General features: G+C 39.2%; 1 protein-coding gene across 11 annotated transcripts in view; it reads left to right on the top strand.

Annotated features, from left to right (window-relative positions):
• Positions 1–7,049: 7,049 nt before the first annotated feature.
• LOC123774571 (protein AF-10) overlaps positions 7,050–22,390 on the top strand; it is a 67,105-nt gene continuing 51,764 nt past the window's right edge. For 4 of the 11 annotated variants that reach the window (XM_045768937.2, XM_045768940.2, XM_045768939.2 and 1 more), the window contains exons 1-3: positions 7,050–7,296; positions 8,199–8,357; positions 14,314–14,393. In XM_045768937.2, the coding sequence (XP_045624893.1) occupies positions 7,167–7,296; positions 8,199–8,357; positions 14,314–14,393 (369 nt within the window). In that variant the 5' untranslated portion in view covers positions 7,050–7,166. Of the gene's footprint in view, positions 7,297–8,198; positions 8,358–13,842; positions 13,978–14,313; positions 14,394–22,390 lie in introns of those variants that run through there. The other 7 variants (XM_069303875.1, XM_045768943.2, XM_069303874.1 and 4 more) reach the window with 4 other exon arrangements.

Genomic DNA, 22,390 nt, shown 5'->3' with positions numbered 1-22,390 from the left:
TTCAAATGGTACGAGGTACCTTGAGCTCTTTAACTACTTCATATACTTACGAATATTGGAAGATTTTTTTTAAATTTAACCCGAACAAATTTATTCACCAGACCTAACCCAAATATGCCTATTTTTATGTGAAATTCTGCCTAGCATAGGTAAAACTAGACAAATAACTTAGTAATACCAATAAAATCCTACACGTTCATTTCATAAAATCTGATTATTTTATCTCTGCGAAATGTAAACAAAAACGCATTGTCAACTAAGCCTAATAGTCCGGTTCGTACACTGTGCCTATATGTAACTCATATGCATATATGCACATATATACATATGCAACACGACTATGTCACTCACTCACCTCTTCGTTTTGATAAATTGTAAATGAACTTCTTTTGTATAGTAACACTTCGTGAAGGTTTCAATTGGACTCACAATTCGTCAACAAAATTCAGAGGTAGTCCTATCCACTTGAGAGCAGTAACCGCGAGCAGTACCACCACATCCGTGAGTGTGTGTGCGGGCGTTTCAATCACTGTTCTAAATGTTAAGATGTACAACTTTGTCGGCGACAACCTGCCTTCCGCTCTCCACCAGGGGGAACTACTGACTGACACTATCACTACCGCCAGAGCTGCTACTGCTTGGTGCGTGCGCATACGTGTGTGTGTGTGTGTGTGTGTGTGTGTGTGTGTGTGTGTGTGTGTGTGTGTGTGTGTGTGTGTGTGTGTGTGTGTGTGTGTGTGTGTGTGTACTCACCTAGTTGTGTTTGCAGGGGTTGAGCACTGGCTCTTTGGTCCCGATTCTCAACTGTCAATCAATTGGTGTACAGATTCTGGAGCCTACTGGGCTCTATCAAATCTACATTTGAAACTGTGTATGGAGTTAGCCTCCACCACATCACTGCCTAATGCATTCCATTTGTTAACTACTTTGACACGGAAAACATTCTTTATAATGTTTTTGTGGCTCATTTGTTTACTAAGTTTCCACCTGTGTCTCCTTGTTCGTGTCCCACCCGTGCTAAATAGTTTGTCTTTGTCCACCCTGTCAATTTCACGAAGAGTTTTGTCGGTGGTTATCATGTCTCCCCTTTCTCTTCTGTCTTCCAGGGACATGAGGTTTAGCTCCCGAACCCCTCATCAACCTTTCCCGTAGCCTTTCCTCGTATCTCATACCTCTCAGTTCTGAGACTAGTCTGGTGGCATACCTCTGAATCTTCTCTAACTTTTTCTTGTGTTTAACTAGGTATAGACTCCAGGCTGGAGCTGCATATTCCAGAATTGATCTGACATAAGTGGAATACAGGGTCCTGAACGATTCCTTACACCAGTTTCTATAGACCAATCTAGCAAATGTCGCTGATGATATCCTTTTGATGTGGGTTTCTGGGGTTCTTTCTTTCTTGAGTTAAACTTTAGTAGCCAGTTCTTAGACTATTCCTCCAGTGTGTCCTGTAGTCTCTGTCTATCTTGATTCTTCTCATAGTTATTGCAGGATCAGCAAACATTGAGAGGAATGAGTCTATATCTTCTGGAAGATAGTTAAAATATATCAGAAACAGGATGGGTCCAAGTACAGAGCCCTGTGGGACTCCGCTGGTGAAATCTTGCCACTCTTATGTCTCCCCCCCCCCCTCACAGTTACTCGCTGTTTCTTGTTATTTAGATACTCCCTTATCCACTGGAGCACCTTATCTTTTACATTTTAAGAAAATGCTGTCTGCCCACCCTTCTCTTTCTTGTCTAATTTTTTCGACTGGTCATAACATTATATTAAGCCTGTGAGGCACGATTTACCCTGAACCCATGCTGGTGGTGCCCTCCAGATATTCTTCGAGCCTTTTCCTCACGATCTTCTCCATCACCTTGCATGGTTTACAAGTTAGGTAAACTGGCCTGTAGTTCAGTGCCTCTTGCCTATCACCCTTTTTGTATATTGGGACTACATTAGCTGTCCTCCAGCTTTCTGGTAGGTCTCCTGTTTCCAGTGACCTTTTATGCACCATAGAGAGTGGCACAATTAGTGTTTCTGGACCCTCTTTTAGTAGCCACGGTGAGATTCTGTCAGGCCCGGCAGCCATTGCCATATTCAACTCCAACAGATTTCTTTTGACCTCATCACTGGTGAGCTTAAATTCCTCCAAGGTTGCTTGGTTTGCCGCCGCCTCATTTAGTACAGGGGCTTCTCCTTGCTCTATTGTGAAGACCTTGCTCAACTGTGTGTGTGTGTGTGTGTATTCACTTATGTGTTCCTGCAGGATCGAGTTTCGGCTCTTAGACCCATCCTTTGCCACCGCCGGTTGTCTAATAACAATGATTCCCGACTTGTGTTTCTATCACATCATTTATAATTTCAAAAGTAAATTAAGTGTGTGAGAGAGAAAAAAATAAAGCGGTGTATGCCGTTAGGCAGTTGGTGTCGGCGGTTGGGCTGAGGGAAGGGTTGTGCACTTTCACTCACGGTAATGCTGGGATGAACGCACTAAAGTGGGCGTTTCCACCATGTTGGAAGAGAAGCACTGCGGTGTAATACGCAAACGGGAGCGTTAGCGTGACATTCCTTAGTATAGAACCATTAATATATAGCCGCTACCTTATTAAGGGGTGCCCATTCTTACGGATGATTTTTTCCCGGATGAATTTTTGACAAGAAAACAGGCCTGTCATTGAAGGCTGAATAGGATAGCATGTTCCATAGGTTTGTTGCTGTTTGGGAAAGTTTAGTTTAGTTCATTTCTTATGCACCACATACCTATCTTTTGGGGGGTAGTGGAAAGAGTTACAGAGTTAGTTCATTTATTATGCATCCTATACCCATCCTGTGGGCGGAAGTGGAAAGGGTTACAGAGGCACATAATGGGCTCAGGGACTGAATTCCACAATTCATTTAGCTAAGTAAGTTACAGTCTTGAAGAGCTAGTTACAAAATTTAATGCATACCGTCACATGAACAATGGGCTTGAGACCGACCACAAGTACAGTTTCTAAATTAAGTAACTAACATATGTGGAGAGCTAGTGTCACAATTTATATATTTATCCTGCACACCGCCCCACCTCCCATCCAGTGGGCAGCGATGGATAGGTTACAGTCACTTAGTTACTACCTACAGTTAGCAAACTGGGGATATTTGGCTAAGATTTCTGGTAGCAGATCATTGTGAATTAAAAATTTACACATTGCTGGAACATTTGTTATAGAATTGTCTCTGAATACACGTATCTTTTCGCACTCCATCACATAATGACAGAGGATGTGAGAATAATCTTGTTGACACAGTTTACATTTGGTCAGGTCTACATCAGCAGGTAATAAAAATTCCCAGAGACACTTATAGCAGAGTCTAAGCCGAGCAGTAATAACATCTAGAAGTCTACTGATTTTATTGGATGATCCAAAGATGTGTGGCTCTTCTTGCATGATAGTATGGTAGTAGATGGAATTTCTGGGTCGATTTCACTTTGCCTCAGATCTACAAGATTTTGTTAAAGTTCTCGGTGTACTGCTGCTCTCAGATTGCTCATTGGCAATCCAAGGTTACACTCAACGTCTCCTTTAAAGGCAGATTCATTGGCTAACTTATCAGCCGTATCATGCATTCGGAGGCCAACGTGAGATGGAGATCACATGAAATGGACTCTGTTACCATCATTAATAATTTTGTTGTATTTGCGTCTAGCTTCGGACACGAGCATGTTACAGTTAGTTGTTAGAATTAAAATTAAAATTACTATTTCTTTGGTGTACCTCAAATTCTACACATTTTTTTTAATATATGAAGAAAACGTGCAAATCTGGTAGGGATGGTTTGATGACTAACTAGGCTACATATTAATCCCAATAATTTATGCAGTGTAAATAATGAACTGTGAACTTTAGAGTGATAGACACACCACTATCCCAAGCCTTTTGCATCGAAGGTCAGCATCTCACAAGAGATGCTGATAAGATCCAGGAGATCTAACAAGAGCTGGGACATACTCTCCAACACTTTCCCTGTGATTGCCCCGTTATCAGTGATTTCAGACCAAATGGTATGAGGTACTTTGAGCTCTGTAATTACCTCATACACTCACGAATATTGGAAGATATTCTTGTGCTGTACCTAGATTTTGCTAGTGGATGCTAATAGATCAGACAGTCTCCGTGGTGTAGTGGTAAGACACTCGCCTGGCGTTCCGCGAGCGCTGTCATGGGTTCGTATCCTGGCCGGAGAGGATTTACTGGGCGCAATTCCTTAACTGTAGCCTCTGTTTAACGCAACAGTAAAATGTGTACGTGGATGAAAAAACGATTCTTCGCGGCAGGGATCGTATTCCAGGGACCTGCCCGAAACGCTACGCGTACTAGTGGCTGTACAAGAATGTAACAACTCTTGTATATATCTCAAAAAAAAAAAAAAAATAGATCAGTCTCGCACTTCATGTTCTCTCCTTGGCTAAACCTAAGACTACCCATCCTGTGAGATGGGGATATTAGATGAACTTGAAGCTAGTGTTTAATCTACACTTTGTAATCTTTCATATAGAATATAATAATAATAATAATAATAATAATAATAATAATAATAATAATAATAATAATTTTTATTTAGGCAAAGGTACATACATAAAGAGATTTTACAAAGTTTGTTGGCTTTATAGATAAGAGCTAGTACATACAATGCCTAAAGCCACTATTACGCAAAGCGTTTCGGGCAGTTATGGTAGCAGCACATTGCTGTGTATACTTAAACTTGTTAATAATAATAAAAAAGCATCTCACAAAGTGGATTACTAAAACTGCAAATGAGCTCATAATACTGTACAAAACAATTCTATTCAGTAGTACTGAAACACTTTTTATTGTTTTCATTTGTATTTTTTCTTGAACATTCTCTAATTTGTTAGCTTCACTTTTTTTTATTAACAAGCTTAGGTTTTGTTAAAAATAGGTGGCCATCCCATGGGTGGTGGTGGAATGGGTTACAGACGTACCTAATGGGTTCAGGAACTGAACCTCATAGTTCGTTTAGCAAAGCAAGTGACAATCTTGTGAAGGTAGTTACACAATTATTAATGTTTTATATATTTTTTATATGTTTATGTTTTATATATTAATGTTGTATATGTTTTTTCACTACCACATATGTCAGTTGCTTAATTTAGAAACTGTACTTGTGGTCGATCTCAAACCCATTGTTGATATGACGACTTATACTGAATTTTGTAACTAGCTCATCAAGATTGTAACTTGCTTAGCTAAATGAATTGTGGGGTTCTGTCTCTGAGCCCATTATGTGCCTCTGTAACCCTTTCCACTACCGCCCACAAGATGGGTATGGGGTGCATAATAATTGAACTAAACTAACTAAACTACTGTAGAGCCATTAACACGTATTGCGTTTCGGGCAGATTCTTAATCTAACATGTAATTTTAAGAAGGTAATTTCTAGCAAAATTAAAAAAATATTTACAGGTATATTGTAAAAAAGTATAAAAATACATTGTAAGAAAGTATTAAAATATACATTTTATAAGAAATTTGACAAAAAAAGTAGTTACATTAAAGTAAATTTAATGGTTCTCAGCAGGTACATTTTAGCATAATTTGAGAATTATTGCAAGATATAATGTAACAAACTATGTGTATAACATTATATAAGATAACAGCAATGATTACAATGGTAAAGTTATATGGCATAGGTACATATATTGGGGAATTGGGTAGCACTAGATACCGTGCGAGTTTAAAGCACTAGGTATGAAACTATGAAGGTGAAGTTAGGCACTCTTTGCTTTTTATTTTGAATAAAGCAAAAGTTGGACAGCTTTACTGTCCTGTAAAGTAATGTACAGAAATGCACTAGTACAGGACAGTATTTCTGTCCTGTACAGAAATACTGAACAAGTTAGAGGATGTTGATCATGGATATTTTCTTCAGAAGATCAGATGTAACACAAACAAGGAGCAACGGTTGCAAGCTCAACAAGCCACAATGTAGGACTGAGAACAGGAGGTGCTTTTTCAGCCGCAGGGTTTTTAATCCATGGAACTGCTTACCCGCCGAAGACGTAACTGCCAAAACTTTGCCGAGTTTCAAAATGTACATGGAAAAGATCAAGGCAAATGGGAAGGGGGGGGGACCTTCGACAAGCCGCCGGCTTCCTGTCTTCGTCGAGGCCACTAGGGTTAGTGGCTCTCGGGTAAATCAGGTAAGTTAAGTGGCTTAGATTAGAGACTGTTCTTGGGGTCGGTCTCTAACCCCACATAATGGGCTCAGGGACTGAACTCCACAATTCATTTAGCTAAGCAAGTTACAGTCTTGAAGAACTAGTAACAAAAATCAATGCACATGGTCACATCAACAATGGGCTCGAGACCGACCGCAAGAAGGTTCCATATTAAGTAATTGACATATGTGGAGAGCTAGTGTCATAATTGGTATGTTTGTCCTGCACACCGCCCCCCATCTAGTGGGCAGCGGGGGATAGGTACAATCACTTAGTTACTACCTACAGTTAGCAAACTGGGGATATTTGGCTAAGATTTCTGGTAGCAGATCATATTGAATGAAATATTAACACATATCTTTAACATTTTTTTTATCAGAGGAAATATGCAAAATAAATCCAAAGTCCTGTTATAAATTCTCAATTATGAAACACAAAAAATTCAAAAATAAAATACATAAGTGCGTTCATAATTTGCAGGTTTATTTTTTTCCCCCGATAAGGCAGGTTTTGTTGCAAGTTATAGACATAATAAATTACTGTTTAAGATTTTTAAGCACAACAAGAGCTCGTCTTACGGTAAAAGTGAATTATTTACAAAAGCAAGCTGTTTGTTTTCAAGAAAGATAGCGCCTGCGCCTCCCATAGCGCCGCGAGATTCCTTGGGGATATACCTTACCTTTTAAATCTCTCTTCTCTTCGCTAGTTCGCGCAATTTTTCAGTAAAACTTCAATAAGTGTTTGGATTAATTAAGAAATTAAATTATCTTCTTTCGTTTACGCTTTGAGTTAACACCTAATTTCATTGCACGAAAATAAATAATGCAGTTACTTTCTTGAGGGTACGTTGGAATATTGGAACTTTATTTGGGGTCTACCATTTTGTTGTGGAACAAACACTCTCGAAGTTCAGACCCTAGATTAAAATGGTTGGAGGGTTTAGGAAGGGGTTAGACACATGAAGCCAAAACAGGAAGACCCAAAGGAAATGGTGGGGGGCTGCTGTGTTTGTTCGGACGAGAATGGCTGGACGGAGAATCCTCTCGTGTACTGTGATGGTCAGGGCTGTAACGTCGCCGTACACCAAGGTACTCTCTGCCTCCTTCAGCCAGCCGGGCTCTATTTCTGTGCATTTGGGAGGGTTAGAGTGGTGGGCGGTGACTGTCACGGTGCTGAGTGCTTGGTGAGAGTAAGTACGGGGAGATTAAGGCTAGCGAGGGACGGGGGTCTGGCATAGCATCAGTCTTCCCCCCTAGCTCCAAGGTGGAACTGTCTCTTTCTTTGAAAGTCACCCTAATTGAAAGTGTTATGCCATGTGTTTTTGGCTTGAGAGATTATCAAGGATGTGTTTAAATGACATGTGCACATGTAACACTACAATGTTTTTTTCCCAGCATTGTGCTGTAACACTTACATTTTTGTTCAGTATTAAAAATGATCTTACACATTAAGAAGTAAGACGGCAACTACACCAAGACGTAGGTGATGTTAAGCTGTGCGTTGCTGGCTAGCAGCACGAGATGATAGTTACCACTCTGGCAGGCACTTTGATTGGTCCACTCACATTTTTAAAGTGATGTCATGAAGTTGATGACATTTTAAATTGTTATTTTTTAGGTTAGGTTATTGTAAATTAGGTGGAGTTGTCAGGTACAGCACCTGCACCTGCCAACTCGGAGCTCACTAAAATAACTGTCGGTGTAGTCTTTGCAAGCACAGATGACCCGAAACTGATAAGGGGCCAAAGTGCCACTTGCTCTACAGGCTGCCGTGGTCTGCAGGCCGCCCATGGTCCACTTGCTGCCGATGTATTGTTTGAAGGCACAGTGGGGAAAAATGAACCTAACTTAACCTAACCTAAGAAATAAATAAATATATGTAAACTGCAGAACAAATTGAAACTGCTGGAAGTGTCTATCATACATTGGATATATATTTTGAAGTCAGGTTATGCTCTGTGGACTCCGATACCCCTCCCCCCCTCACACAGCAGCTTGTGGACTGAGGGTGGCCTGTAGACCACGGCGGCCTGCGGACAATTGTAGCACTTCGGCCTCTGTTGCTGAGACTGGACATGTTGGGAGTTCAGTACTATCCAGGACTGCCGACATCCGTCCTGGCCCGTACTTACGCACTAGTACTGGTACTGGTACGTAAGTTCTTAAATACCATTTTGTTATGGGAGTTTTCAGTTTGAAATTTCTCACAGGAGTTTCTTGCCATATGTTATTTCACTATACAGTGAGGAGGCACATTTTCTGGAAGATTTGGGGGACTTCCCTTGCCCAATTGCAACCAAACATTGATGCATTTGCTTGAGTACAGTTCTTAGACTATAGACAATGTGAAGTTAATAGTTATACAAACAATAATGTAAAACTGAATTATTCCATATGCAAAAAGCAATATAATGGGTATAGTATATCCAAGAAGGCTAATTGTGTTGAAGAGGAGCGTGAAACTTTTTTTACTGATCAATCTGTGTGGTATGATCACAACAAAGTTCTGTAGGCTGGGTGTTGAGACCCCATGCTGGTGTATTTCAGTGCAGTACTGGCTCGTGCTTATTCACTAGTACTAGTGCATAAATTAATAGTTAATATACCCTTGTAAATCTTTACAAATCGTAGTCACCTTCTTTCACGAGGGTGGAGGCAACACTCATGGGTCACTGGGTGTTTTCTCCACATTTATCATTTTCTTTGGCTTTTGCACATTCAGTTGGTTTATTTAATAAAATGTGTTTCTTCTGAAAGCTTTGAAATTAATTACACTATGGTGAATAATGAATGTGTAAAACTTTAGCTTGAAAATGTCAATAATAAAGTGGTGCCTCTTAATCTAGAATTTTAGGCAGTGGATATTTTACTGGATAATGGCTAGAGGCAGAGAATGGTTATTTCCGGTAGCTGCTTTGATTGGATGAAGTATATTTTGTGTGATGTTCACTACCAGAGATGTCGTGTCATGTCATGAGAAAATGCAGTGAACATTGCTGGCATTTTGTTTTATTTAAGAGCTTTTGAAGCACTTGTTGACCTGACCAAATAAAATATCTTGCCGTAACCTAAGGAATAGTTAATTATATTCAAAAATATTTATTGTTACAGGTATATTATTTGTTTAGGGTTAAAATTTAATTATTGGAGCATCACTTTATTATTAGAGACTTTTAACTGGAATTTTTTGAAGTTGTTTACACTATTTCATGTCAGTATTCTATATCATAGTCTAAGACTGTATCCAGTCAAAAATTTTCTTTCTCCTCATTGTCCATACACTGTGGGCAGAAGGGGATAAAATTTAGCTTGACATAGCTGAACTTAAGCTATTCATTCCTAAGCTAAAGAAACACAAAAAGATTTATCCATAGCATTATCAGCCCACTTAAAATATTTTCTATATTGTACTGCTCATTGATGTCTTTCTTCAAGTATGAACATAGATATAAACAAGGGCATTATAATAGACCTGCTTCAGTGTTCTTGCTCTTTATGTTCTTATATAGGGAGGAAACAGAATTTTATGTCAATTAGGTAAAGCTTTCTTTGTAAATAATTTGAAGTTTATTCACCACTTCTTTAATGTTTGGATTTTAAAGAAGACTATGTTATAGACTATTAGTTTTGTAATATTCACTTAATGTAAGCAAAAGGATTTAAGGTTTTTAAATATTTATGAAAGTAAATTTTTGTTTATGTAAAATATATTTTTAAAGATTTTTTTAATCTTTTTAATAAGAAGTATTAATGATGCATGACTACTACAGACTAGCATAGTGAGTAGTTCACCAGTCATTATGCATTTTGGAAATTAGGTTGGGGAGGAAGGTATTTGTAATACAGTACAGTATTTACTTAGTTTTACACTCATTAATATTACTGTTTACCACTCTCATGTGGGACAAGGTACGAACATGAAAATATAGAAATGGATGATAGAAAAATAGGGTTGATAATATATTTTTAACAATATACTGTATCTAGCAAAATTACATAGAATGAATTTAAAAAAAAGAGCGTAATGAAAATGTTAAGAAACTAAATTATATTCAATTCTTCATTGCATTATGTATGGGAAATCAGTGGTGGCTCACTAGTGAAATACCCAAAGTGGTATCTCTGCTGTTTTATTAATTAAGGGTGATGAATTCCTTATAAATTGATACATATTGGTACTATATATTGTCATTCATTCCAACTCACTATTGTTTTATCTGCAAATATTTATGACTCATTATTGAGGAATGTACTACAATGGAGTAGTAGTGATGAATGAGTGGTTGAGAGCAGAGTGGTGCAACAAGTATTTTAGAGTGAATTTGAGAGGAATAGTAAAGGCATTTGCAAGAGGATAGGTTGATATGGAGAGTATTTGAGAGACCTTGGTATGCCCACAAAGCATGAAAAGTGGCTTTATATAGACTTCTAATTGTATTAATCAAAATAGACCTTTATTGGATGTGCATAGCCTAATGTCATTATTTTGTTTGTGCATTTTATTGTAAAGCCTAATTTTTTTAAAGCTTTTTGAAGAAATGTAAAGAAATAATGCCTCCTCCCTTGAATATCGAAATAACATATATGCCCTTATATGCAATTCATCCTGAATGCTCCTGTCATGAAATGGTATCCCTTAATTTAAGATAGCTTATGATTTTAGATGGTTTATGATCAGGTTAGATTAAGATGATTTATTGTTAGATTAGATTATTATACCTTTCTGGGGAAGAGCCCCCCCTGTGGCTTCCTTTAGCTATCTTGCTGAGGCTGCTCCCAACTCGACCTGTCCTCTTACAAAGAATGTCACATTTCGATCGTATGCGTTACATAAGGCCAAAAATTGTATTAGAAAATGGAAGCAGCTCGCATAAATGACATGCTGTTCCGTTTTGGGTCCTCTGGTAGGTTAGGAGAGGACACTATAATTTGACCGTTTTCTTGACGTTGGGAAACCTTAGGAAAATGGGCTGCCCAACTACTAGGTCATATTAGTTGTGGGGTTTTCTGGGCTACCAGGGGACCAGAGCCAGAACCTCGGCCAGGTTTCAATAAGCATTTGCACATCTACTTACGAACCTATATATCTTTTCTCAGTCTTTGGTGGCTTTGTTTACATTTATTAAAAGGTTTATTAGCATTGAAATTTCCTGGTCAAATAATGTTATTGTTATAAACATCCTCTTAGTGCTTCGGAGCTCATAAACTGTTTAATATACATAAACTGTTTAATAAAAGGGCAAACCCTTTTATGGTTTGCTTCTTTGATCGGGCAGTGCAGGGGGCTACTTGCCCAGGTTTTAGTTCGTAGTCCTACGAACATGGGCTTTTCAGGTCATCTTGCATGGCCTGCAGTGTAGTTGGTCAGTCTTTTTTGGGGTGGGTTGCTTCCAGAGTGGTTTAAATGACCATGTCACTTTGGTGGGTGTCCTGTCTCTTCCTGGTCCTGAAATGGGACTTGCTGGAGTTATGATTCATTCTCGTACTTTTGGGGTTGAATCCTTGCCCCATTTTCTAGATGACCACCTTAGCCCGAGTTTGCCTGGTCTTGGGTGCTTGGATGAACTCCTTGGACCTCTGGGAAGTGTATTTGGGACATTCCTATACTGTACATACTATTCAGGGATTGGCTAGGTTTTGTAGTTGTGTGTGAGCCTTTCTACTTTTGGGAGGTCTTCCCTTTGGTCTGAATCTGTCTCCCTGGTAGTTTTAGCAGATTGGCTTGATTTGTGCTGGTTCATCTTCGGTTTTTGGAAGTTTGTGTTCTGGCCTACCTCAATGACTGGTTGGTGTTGGCTCCTAATCAGTATGTATGTCTGCTAGCCAGGGATCTGGTTCTTTCTCAGCTCGGGTTCAGATTCCTGGTAAACTGGTGGAAGTCAGTTGGTTTCGTCCCTGGTTCGGACTTGGCTGGACCTCATTTGTAATTCCAATTTCAGGGTGAGCCCTGGTGGCTCCCTGATCCCCTCCCTCCTTCCCTTCCTTGTAGGTCGTCGATTGGGGTTTGTGTGTGCATCTGTTCCAAAACTGAGCGCTCATCCCCCTGGAGGGTGTGGGCTCCTTTTTTCCCCTCTCAGTTGGGTGGAGGAGATGGAGTGAGCGAACACATGCTAGTTTCAAGAGATTTGATAGTTTACATAGTTGGGGAAGCTCATTGGGTGGGTTCTGAGGCTTGGGTCTCTCTTGAACTCAGTATGTCTGTTTTGTTTTGCTGACTTTCTGGATACATTCCCTGGTGAGGTGACACTCATTTTTTCCCTGTGCCTCTTTGAGAGGGGTCAGGATCTGGGTCCCCACTTTTTTGTTTTGTTTTTGCCTTTTTCTTAAGCTTAGATTTTTTATGGTACAGTATATGCTGTAAATTTCATCAACTGGTTACACTTTTGCACTGGTGGCCTTCGGTGAAACCAGCATAGTTGGACACTTAAGCAAAAGGGAAACACATCCAGGTAATGATACAGAACATGACAGATGAGGCTATGCAATCATAATTTTGTGGGCATTAAGTAGGTATAATTCCAGTACTGCATTGGCCTATGTAGCATAGTAAAGACACATTTAAAGAATACTCCTCCCCAAAAGTTGGGCAATGCAGTCGTTAATTTTTTTGGGTGTTAAGTAAGCATAATGTAACCGTATAGGCCTATTTAGCATAGTAAAGACACATTTAAAGAAGGCTGCTCTCCAAAAGTTAGGTGAAATAGCTTGCAAGATGCATTGTATGGCATGGGTCATATTGACATATAAAGGATATTGTCAATACACCGGAGCATACTGTGCATTTTTATTCATAACGTACTTGCTTATAAGCATGTCATGTTACACTTTTAATCTTTGCCTTGAGTTTAATAAGTTATTTGGTGTAATGTGACAGTCCACACAACAAATTTTATTCTCCTGGCAAGAAGTGTAAACACCATTGTTTACACTTCATAGTGAGACAGCGTGTTGGGTAGAGATTTTATCCGCAGACAGAGTTTTGCCATGAAAACTTTGTCACTGAAGAAAAAACAAAACCGATTTATAGAAGACATTATTTGGAAATAGATTATCCAATAATGTTTTACCTGTACTATCAGGGCCTGAACATGCAGCATATGATAAAAGCCAATACAGGGTAAATGTTAGAATACAGTCTACTTTCAGTTTGGTATTTCCCTTCATCATTGTCAGCCAGCACCTTATGCTTTGTTTAGTTAGCTTTGTTGCCTCTACTATACAAAGCTTGTATTGTTTAATATCTTCAAATAAAATTTCTACCAAATGTGGTGTATTTCACTAGCATTCTGGGCCCAACCACTTGGACGGGACGGTAGACCGACGGTCTCGCTTCATGCAGGTCGACTTTCAATCCCAGACTGTCCAAGTGGTTGGGCACCATTCCTTCCTCCCCCCCCCCCCCCCCATCCCATCCTAAATCCTTATCCTGATCCCTTCCGAGTGCTATATAGTCATAATGGCTTGGTGTTTTCCCCTGATAATTCCCTCCCTCCCTCCCTCACTAGCATTCTGTTTCATAATAAAAACTGTTTTTAAATTAGGTTAACGTAGCTTGTTGAAACAATGTGGGAATCCTGTGTACATTTCAAAGTTGGGGGAAAGATTTTGTGACAATTTTTTTTTTTACATATTGAGTTTAGGCCTGTAAATGCAAAGGACAATTGTAGCTAATATGATAGGGGCACAGGTAAAAATGGCAATGAAATGGAATGGATGCGAGGTACGTAATGCCTAGTTAGAGGACAGTGGCAGAGCGAATATATAAATATGGTAAGCAAATGAATGTTAAGTATAATAGATTTGTTATTCCAGTTAGCTTTAGACCATATACTGGAGAGTAGATGTTCATTTGATTAATTACTAGACTTGCTTATACTGTAAATAGCTGATTGCAGTGAACACTGCAATCAGCTATAAAAGAACTGCACATGAATTTGTTTCAATCAAGTTTGGTTCTTAATAAAAAATGTACAGTTAGCCATGTGAGACATACTTTCCCTATTAGATTAGGGGAATTTACTTTATTAGCCCCAATCTATCAAAACATTATTTAGGGAAATTCATTTTCATGAACATCCACCTAGTAAACTTTTCTGTATTTTTCAGCCTGTTATGGTATAGTTACCGTGCCTACTGGAGCTTGGTTCTGTCGCAAGTGTGAGAGTCAAGAACGGGCAGCTAGGGTTGTAAGTACCATGAGCTCCTCTCAAGACTGTGTTGTGGTGAATATTGTTATAATTTGTTGATGTACCCTGTACATAAGGTTGATTCAATAATTAATGTTGATGTGTCTTGAGGGTTGTGTGGCTGGCATTGATCACAAGAACACTTAATATCAAAGCTTGCCAAGATAATCTTGTTTAAATAGGTCATCCAGAAATTTATTTTGTATATACTAGTACTGTATATTACTTTGGTTAACCCTTCTGCTGTGAGAGTCATCCAGGGGTGACTGTGGCATATCTGACAAACCTACGCTACTTATCTAGAGAGGATTTAAGATAACACATAAGATTTTAAAGCTTCCACAGGTACACATATCTCACATCGGCTTTTTCAGGCCTCCAGTAACCATCCCCCCTAATCTTGAAAAAAAAAAAAATCCCGAGTCCCTCACTTTTGTTCTAGGGTTCCGGTCTGTCTGTCTCCCCCCCTCTCTCTCTCTCTCACTCTCTCTTTCTCTCTCTCTCTCTTTCTCTCTCTCTTTCTCTCTCTCTCTCTGTCTATATCTATTTCTATCTATCTAGATCTCTATCTCTACTTATCTCTTTAGCCGTCTCTATATATCTAGTTATCTCTAGCTTTCTGTATCTCCACCTCTCTTCTTTGTCCCTACCCTAGTCCTCTCTTCCCCTTTTCCCATGCTTTCCCCCTCAAGAAACACTGAAACGAATGTATGTCTCAGATGTTTTGCTTTTACACACAGAAAGCACAATACCGTGAAGCATCAAATGAACAAATCCACAAGGGCCGTGACGAGGGTTCGAACCCTCGTCACGTCCCTTGTGGATTTGTTGTTTTGCTTTTCCTTCTCGTCTTCTCTTCTCTTTTCCTTTTTTCATTATTGTTTCTTTTCGGTAATAACCATATTAATCACACACCATGTTTTACATTTGATAAAAGACTCCCTGAAAATGACCCAAGTGTGTGTATAATTACTATAGTAATGTTTCCTAAAGTATTTAACTTAGGTCTACCCTGATTAGCCTATGTCCATCCCATACCCTAGACCAATTTCCCTACAAATTTGAGTGAGACTAGTCCCAAGCATCTGGCCTCCAACTTTGGATAGGCAGACATTTTCTCTCATAGTTATAGATATGTTAAGCCCAAATATTATAACTGCACATAGCACACATTTGGCCTGTAAATAGATCTTAGCTGTTTTAAAAAAAAAGTTCAATGGTTCTTAGCATGGCTTCCCTGAATGTTTGGTCACCAGATGGTGATGCACCAGCCATGATCTGCTTCTTTTTACTAAGGCCCTGGAGAAGGAACCCAAGAGACTTGGGATTTTGTCCAAATATGGCAAATAATTGGCAGAGGTCTCTAGTGTCAAATGACATCTCCCGTCCCTTGAATGGGTGGGGTATTTTAATAAAATGAGATATCTTAAATCACCTCCAGGCAGTTGGAGCATACTTGGAGCATACATACATTGGAACAGTGTAAGGATTAAGAAAATGGCTGTGTGCACAATCTTCTTTTTAGAGGATGGTTGGACATTCAGTATAATCTTGCCTACAAATTTGCCACTGACTATTTCCAGACAAAAGTGTAATTCTGTACCGAATATATATAAGCTGTATTGACTAATTCTGTATAATGGATTGGTATTAAATCAATGGTATCATATTTGTTTCTTCTTTGCACAAAGAAATGATAATGTATGGAATGAATGAAGGTTGCTATTGCATACATAAAGAAATGGGGAAAAGCCAATAAGGATGGAAGTCTCGGACATAAGACGACAGCATGTGAACATCCCTCATGCACCCACAAAAAAAAATCTTGACTGCCCTTAACCCTGAGTCTTACAGAGGGGGTCACATGCAATACTTAGGGCAAGGCATCCTACACAGGAAACTGCCTCTCAAGAACAAACACCCAAACCCAGCAAGGAAGGTAACCCTGATCAGACAGAGGTAATGCCAGAGGGCACCTTGGGAAGCAAACTATGCTCATGCTGTTCAAGGCAAACACTTACTGAAGGTCCACACAAGTGAGGCATATTAACATATTCACATGAAGTAAAAGCTAGAATCAGAACAGACATATGCAAATGGCTCCTGGTAGACAGAGTCCAAAAGATGGCTAACAATTACAGTATAGAAAGAAATATTTCTGGGATTTTTTTAATGCATACTAGATACATTTATCAAATTTTAGATGTGCATTTAGGAAGTTAAATCTACCCCAGACCGCTATTCTTGGTCTTCTGCTGTCATTGCCTTCTGGAGAACGACACTAGGGATCCACGTTCTGGGCTACCTCAGTGACTGGCTACTTTTGACCTGCAGTTGTTTGATTTGTCTGCTGACCAGGGATCTGTTTCTTTCCCAGCTAACCCACTTCTTTTCCCAGCGAGACCCCACCAGGGTCTAGTCTGAGTTGCTAAGGCTAATGTCCCTTTCTCTCCTTTGTTCGACCTTGTTGAGGCTGCACCTCTGTGCACCTGGCGGTGCGGATACTCTGCTTTCCTGTTGGGAATTTTTGCCGCTGTTATTAGTCTGGCTTCCACTTGTGGGATGGGTTTCCACCGAACCACAACTGGCTGAGAATGCTTTCCTTCTCCAGTTTCCAGGGTTGTGTAGCACATACAGTGTTTTGCCTGATGTGAGTTTTGTGTTATCTTATGCTCTTCTGATTTTTTAGGTGCCCTCTCCTTAGGCACTCAGACTGTTCCCAGTTGTGGTGCTGAGCATCTGGAGGTTGGCCTGTTTGTCTACACGAGGCCCTGGCAGCTTCCAGTTTATGGGATGCCATATCTTGAGGGGCTCATTTTGCTTGTCCTATATATGGTGGGCTTAGCTTTACCTCTTTCTTGGTCAAGCTGGTATTTTTTCCTAGGTTGTCTAGGTTGAGGGCCCTGTTTTTCTGGCGACTGTGTGGCCAGTTTGGCCCTAATTTCTGGGTCTTCTTACCTATTGTCCTATCCTAACTCTTCTTGTTGATCAGCTTCTTCACAGAATTGGTAGCATGGCCAGCCTCAATTGTTTGAGTATCTCCCACATTCTTCGTGTATTGGGTTTCTTGGTCTTGTGCCCTGTCTCCTGCATCAAAGTTGGGTTGCAAGCTTCTTAGTGTCACATTGGTGTCTTCCTGGCATCACTGTGTAGTGGCTTGTCCTGTTCCTCTCTTTCACATATATCCTTTGAGTTATTCACCATTGGTTTTGCTTTTTCTGTCCTTGTATTTTCTGATGGTTGCCTGTACTGTTCAATCCATCTTGCTTGGCCATGGCAGAGCCTCTCTCATTATATTTGGGTGGGGATTTGTCTTCTCTCTTGTTGTCTTGGATGTTCAATGCGCTCCAACTGGATTCTGCTATGCACTCTGTCCTCTAACTGTGGTTCAGTCTTTTGTGTGCTCCTCACACTGTTAGGACTGTGTTCCTTTTGTCACTGTTGTTTCTATTTTCCCTTCATGTCTGCTTTTTCCAGGTCCTCTGCATGGTGGTTCAGTTCAGCCAGTCCACTGTTTGTGTCCACTCTACATGTGTGTGTGAATATTTGGATCTTAGGGAATTTATTCTGTTCTTCAGTAGGTTAGCCCAGTTTGCCTTCCCTGTTATTTTGGTAAAGCCAGCCTCCTTATTGAGGTGCTGTTGTAAATAAGCTTGGGGAGCCACTGATGGATCCTTTCCAGAAATCAAGCATGGAATCACTTCGAATGTTCAGTAGTATGTTGATTGTTTGTGATGTGTATCTATATTTATATCAACACATTGTACTGAATGGGGTGAGAATAACTTGAGTTACCTCATCCCTTTGTGTGTATTTATACCTCAGTAAACTTATTTCAATTTCAAGCATAGAACGAAATGACTCACTTTTGTGGTAAGCCTCCAGTGGCTTTCTATACCTGCCACCCTGTTTTCTTCTTTCTCGTGGGGCTATGTTTTTTTTTACATGTGTGTGTGGTGTGAGGCTGACTGAAACTTCTAATAACCTGGGCTGCTATCTAAGGTTGATCATAGCTCCCTAGTAACAATCTTTTGCAGTGTTTATGTATGGTGCCTAATTTCCTGCAAGTAGTTGCTTGTTTTGTTGCATCTATGCTTTCTAATTTGGGTTTCTCCAGTTTTGTGGTTGATCTCTGATCATCTGCTTCCTATGCCTTGTAGAGAGAGCCAGATTCTGATTGTGGCTTCCAGTAGGCCACAATTTGAGGCCTATCAGAGGCCACACCAGGCCTCTGATAGGCCTCAGAGGCCTGGTGTGTTGAGCCCAGGGACTTGGTGGTACTAGAGTTAGGCTCGGGGAATCACTGGAGGCCAACCAGAGAAGGGTTTTTCATTACATTCAACATTTAATTTTTCCTCTTATATCTATAACATCTTTAGAAGTCTGACGATATGCCTGATTTCCTGAACCAAGTGTTTATATTGAAAGATCACATTAGTGTTAAAATTGTGTGTTAATTCTCACGTGTAACGGGAACTTGCTGTGAATCTTGATACGGTATGTACTGTATAAACTTAATTTTTAGTAACAATGTTAGTACTAATTACTGTATTATTTAGGATGAAAATGAGAATGGTAGTAGAGACTACTTGGCAACTCAATAGTCATCTTGCAATTTCTCCATTCTCTCATGCAACCTATTACACCATGTAATACAATTTTTGTCCCTGGGTAGTTATTTTCTCATTGCCTATTCTCCAAAGTATAGAAAATGGCCATTATTCTCCTCAAATTGGCCTTTGATCTCACAGCTCTAGATAAGGAGTTGGCAGCCTTTAAGTAACTTTCAAGATGTCTTTCCTAAGCTCTTTGAGGCGAAGGGCAAAACAAAGATTTAGGGTAATAATGATCATTTTCTATACTTTGGAGGCATAAGAAATAAAATAACACTTACTATCCAGGGAATATATAATATAAATTTAATACTCAGTGTTGACTTAATTCTTTGTTAAGTAGTTATGTAGTGTTCTGTATTATTCTTATAGTGCTCTACAGACATTTTCTTCAAGCATTTAAGACTGCTATTATTAGTATTACATAGCTAATGGGCATCTTTTAATTCCTTTCAGGTCTTTTTAAATATGCAGTTCCTGTTTTGTCATTCAGTATCTCCACGTTCCTTATTTAAATGTTAGATGATCAAATGACCACTCCTACCTGCATGTGAAATACTCTGTTGTCTATGTAGTGATCCTTCTCTTTCAAGTTTGTCTCTTTACACACACATAATGGACATTCTTCTGTTCCATAACCATACGCTCATCAGGATTTCTTGATCAGCGCATTCAGATGACTGTATGCAAAACGAATATACAGATGAATGCCTAGGCAGTATGTGATATGGTTCTTCAAAATCAGTTATTACCCTTATGTCCTGATCCCTCAGGACCAAGATTGAATGGGAAGTAGGTTTTCTGTGGGAGCCCCGTCGGCTCCCTGAAGCATCAGGGAGCCTCCGGGGCTCGCGCAGAAACTGGCGTTTCATTACATTCATTGTTGGTTTACTGCTTAGCAAGTCCCCATCCCCCCCTCTTTCTGGATATGTAGGGTTAAAAATATTGGTATTGCTTCAAAATTATAAGTCAATGTGGTGGTGTTGTATATAAATGAGAGCACATAGGACAGTTGAAACCAAACTGGTTTGGTTTCAAGTTTGAAAGGAGAAAATGTTTATGATGAAAAACAATAGAATAAGAAGTACTTGAACTACCACAATAAAAACAATTATGGTAAAAAATTTGCAAAATATAGCAAAGATTGAATTTATTTTCCCCCAAAATAGCTTAGGTTGGTTACAACTAATATTCTTTTGCAATGGATGGGGTTTGCACAAAGCAATCCATTTAAATGTAGTTGTACTCGTGTTACTGAATTGGCCCCAGTGGCTTTGCCCTTTGCCCTAAAGCAGTTGGAATGCCAGTCTAGCCTTGGAAAGGATTCTCTGACCCTCTTTCACCAGAAATAACAGTCTAAAATGATGAGGACTGGAGCAGTTGAACAATGAGTGAGGGTTCCTGTACAGAAGGCAACAGTTGAGAAAGCAAGCCAGGCACTAATGAAATCCACCCAAACATCCCTCAGTAATGGAGCGAACTGTTTGAGAAATGCCTGCACAGCTGACAACACACTCAACTCTGTTACTTGCAACAGATACTCCTTATACTGTGTGGTAAAAATCTTGTGTATCTATGATTTTAGGATCTGCAATCCTATTTAATGCTCTTGTGTAAGCTAAAATTTAACCCTGTGAGAGTTTAGAAATCTTCAAATGTAAAGGCCAACACATAACGTCTGCAGCAAAAAAGTAGCAAAGACTTTTTGCTAGATGATACAACTGTTCTTCAGTAAACTGTTGAACTATCATACCCACTTGACAAAAAGTCTTGCCACCCAGCTTCTGACCATACTATTGTGTATTACTCACAAGCCAAAAGTCTGTGGTATCTGGTGCTGCAACTAGGAACGTTCAGATGATTCTAAACCTAGCTTTATATCACTCCAAAGAAGAGAAAAACACCTTCAAACACTGTCTGGCTTTCGCTATGTGGAAGTCCTACGCTGGATGTACCTTGAGAAGTGCAGCTTCATCCTCTACCCAAGATAAAATAAATTGGATCCAGGAGGGTAGGCTAGAGGTATACATCTCCAACTGCTTGAAGAGATAATGATGTTATCCTTGTGATTCCTGTGATTGCTTGTGAAGGGTATTGAGTGGTTTGTTTTACTCTTGTCTTTTAGAGAGTGGTTGCTCAGTGGTGGATTGAGTTCATCTCCAGCATCTCCCCACTCCAATTTTATATCAAGACCATTTGCAAAGAACCTGCTGTGTTAGCTACAAGGCTCTGGCTTGGGGAACAATCGAGGGACTGGCTCTGAAGTGTTTCATTTCACTCTACATTACTCTTTATGTTTTTTGTAACACCTTGACTCATTTTTTTAATTCAAATTTAGGATGGAAATGGTTAGATGTACTGTGTAAGTACGTTGACTGCCCTCTTAAAATATGTATGTTTTCATGTATTAGTATATTCAGCATATTAATCCTTGCAAAGGGAGGGTTAAGGTTCCATCTCAAGGCTATAGGTGGCTCTTCATTCTTTTTATGTATGGTACTGTATACACCTCTGTACCCACAGTCCTCTTTAATAGAAATTTTCTTCTTTATTTTGTCAGTGATAAACACTTTTTACTCTACTGCAAAATATTGTGACAATAAGATTATTTAAAATAAAGTAAACCATTGTCTTACATGGTACTGTATCTCTAGTGTAAAGGTGTTTTCATCATTGATGATGTTTTTAGTTCAATAAACAGTAATTGGAATCATGCATTTATTGAGAATACCACATGCCTAAGGTTCGAAAATACTAGCTTATATTCAAGATTATAGATTTACTGTATGTATGGAACATTAAAAGTATCCTGTTACCATTTATCGTGTTGAAAATAGTAATTTTTTTCTGAATGCATGTTAGTGTTTTGAGATAATTACCTTAGTGTCTAACCTTTTTTGCTATAAGTGTATACCATGTATGTATATCTTGTTTCATTTATAAATAGTACCTACCTATAATTTAATACAGCATCTGTTATTATTACAAACTTAACTATTTACCTTTAAATTTAATTAATGCTCTTGATAAACTCAAAGCTAAGTATTGAAGGTAGAAACTTTCAAAGCTTTGCAGTCAACCACATTTATGATTTCTTGTAAGATGACCGAGGCTGATGAAGAGTTAGGTCAAGCACAGCACATCCTGGTTATAGGGTTTTGGACTCGGTACACTCGTGTATATTTCCAGTTTTGCCCCCTCCCCCCCAAAAAAAAAAAAAACTTGCCTGAATAATATACTGTCTAGGGTATGTTCCATTAGACTCTCCCTGGAATTATTATTAGATTAGAGGAGAATAAAATATTTTCTAATCCCCAACATTTCATAGATGGATTAGCGGAGATTCTTTAAATCACTTTGCATGTTCAGGCAGGCATGTGTAGT

The sequence above is a fragment of the Procambarus clarkii genome, chromosome 51 (assembly GCF_040958095.1).
Source record: "Procambarus clarkii isolate CNS0578487 chromosome 51, FALCON_Pclarkii_2.0, whole genome shotgun sequence".
Lineage (NCBI taxonomy): Eukaryota > Metazoa > Arthropoda > Malacostraca > Decapoda > Cambaridae > Procambarus > Procambarus clarkii.
Note: the sequence above shows the minus strand (reverse complement) of the source record. Positions and strands in the feature narration are given on the sequence as shown.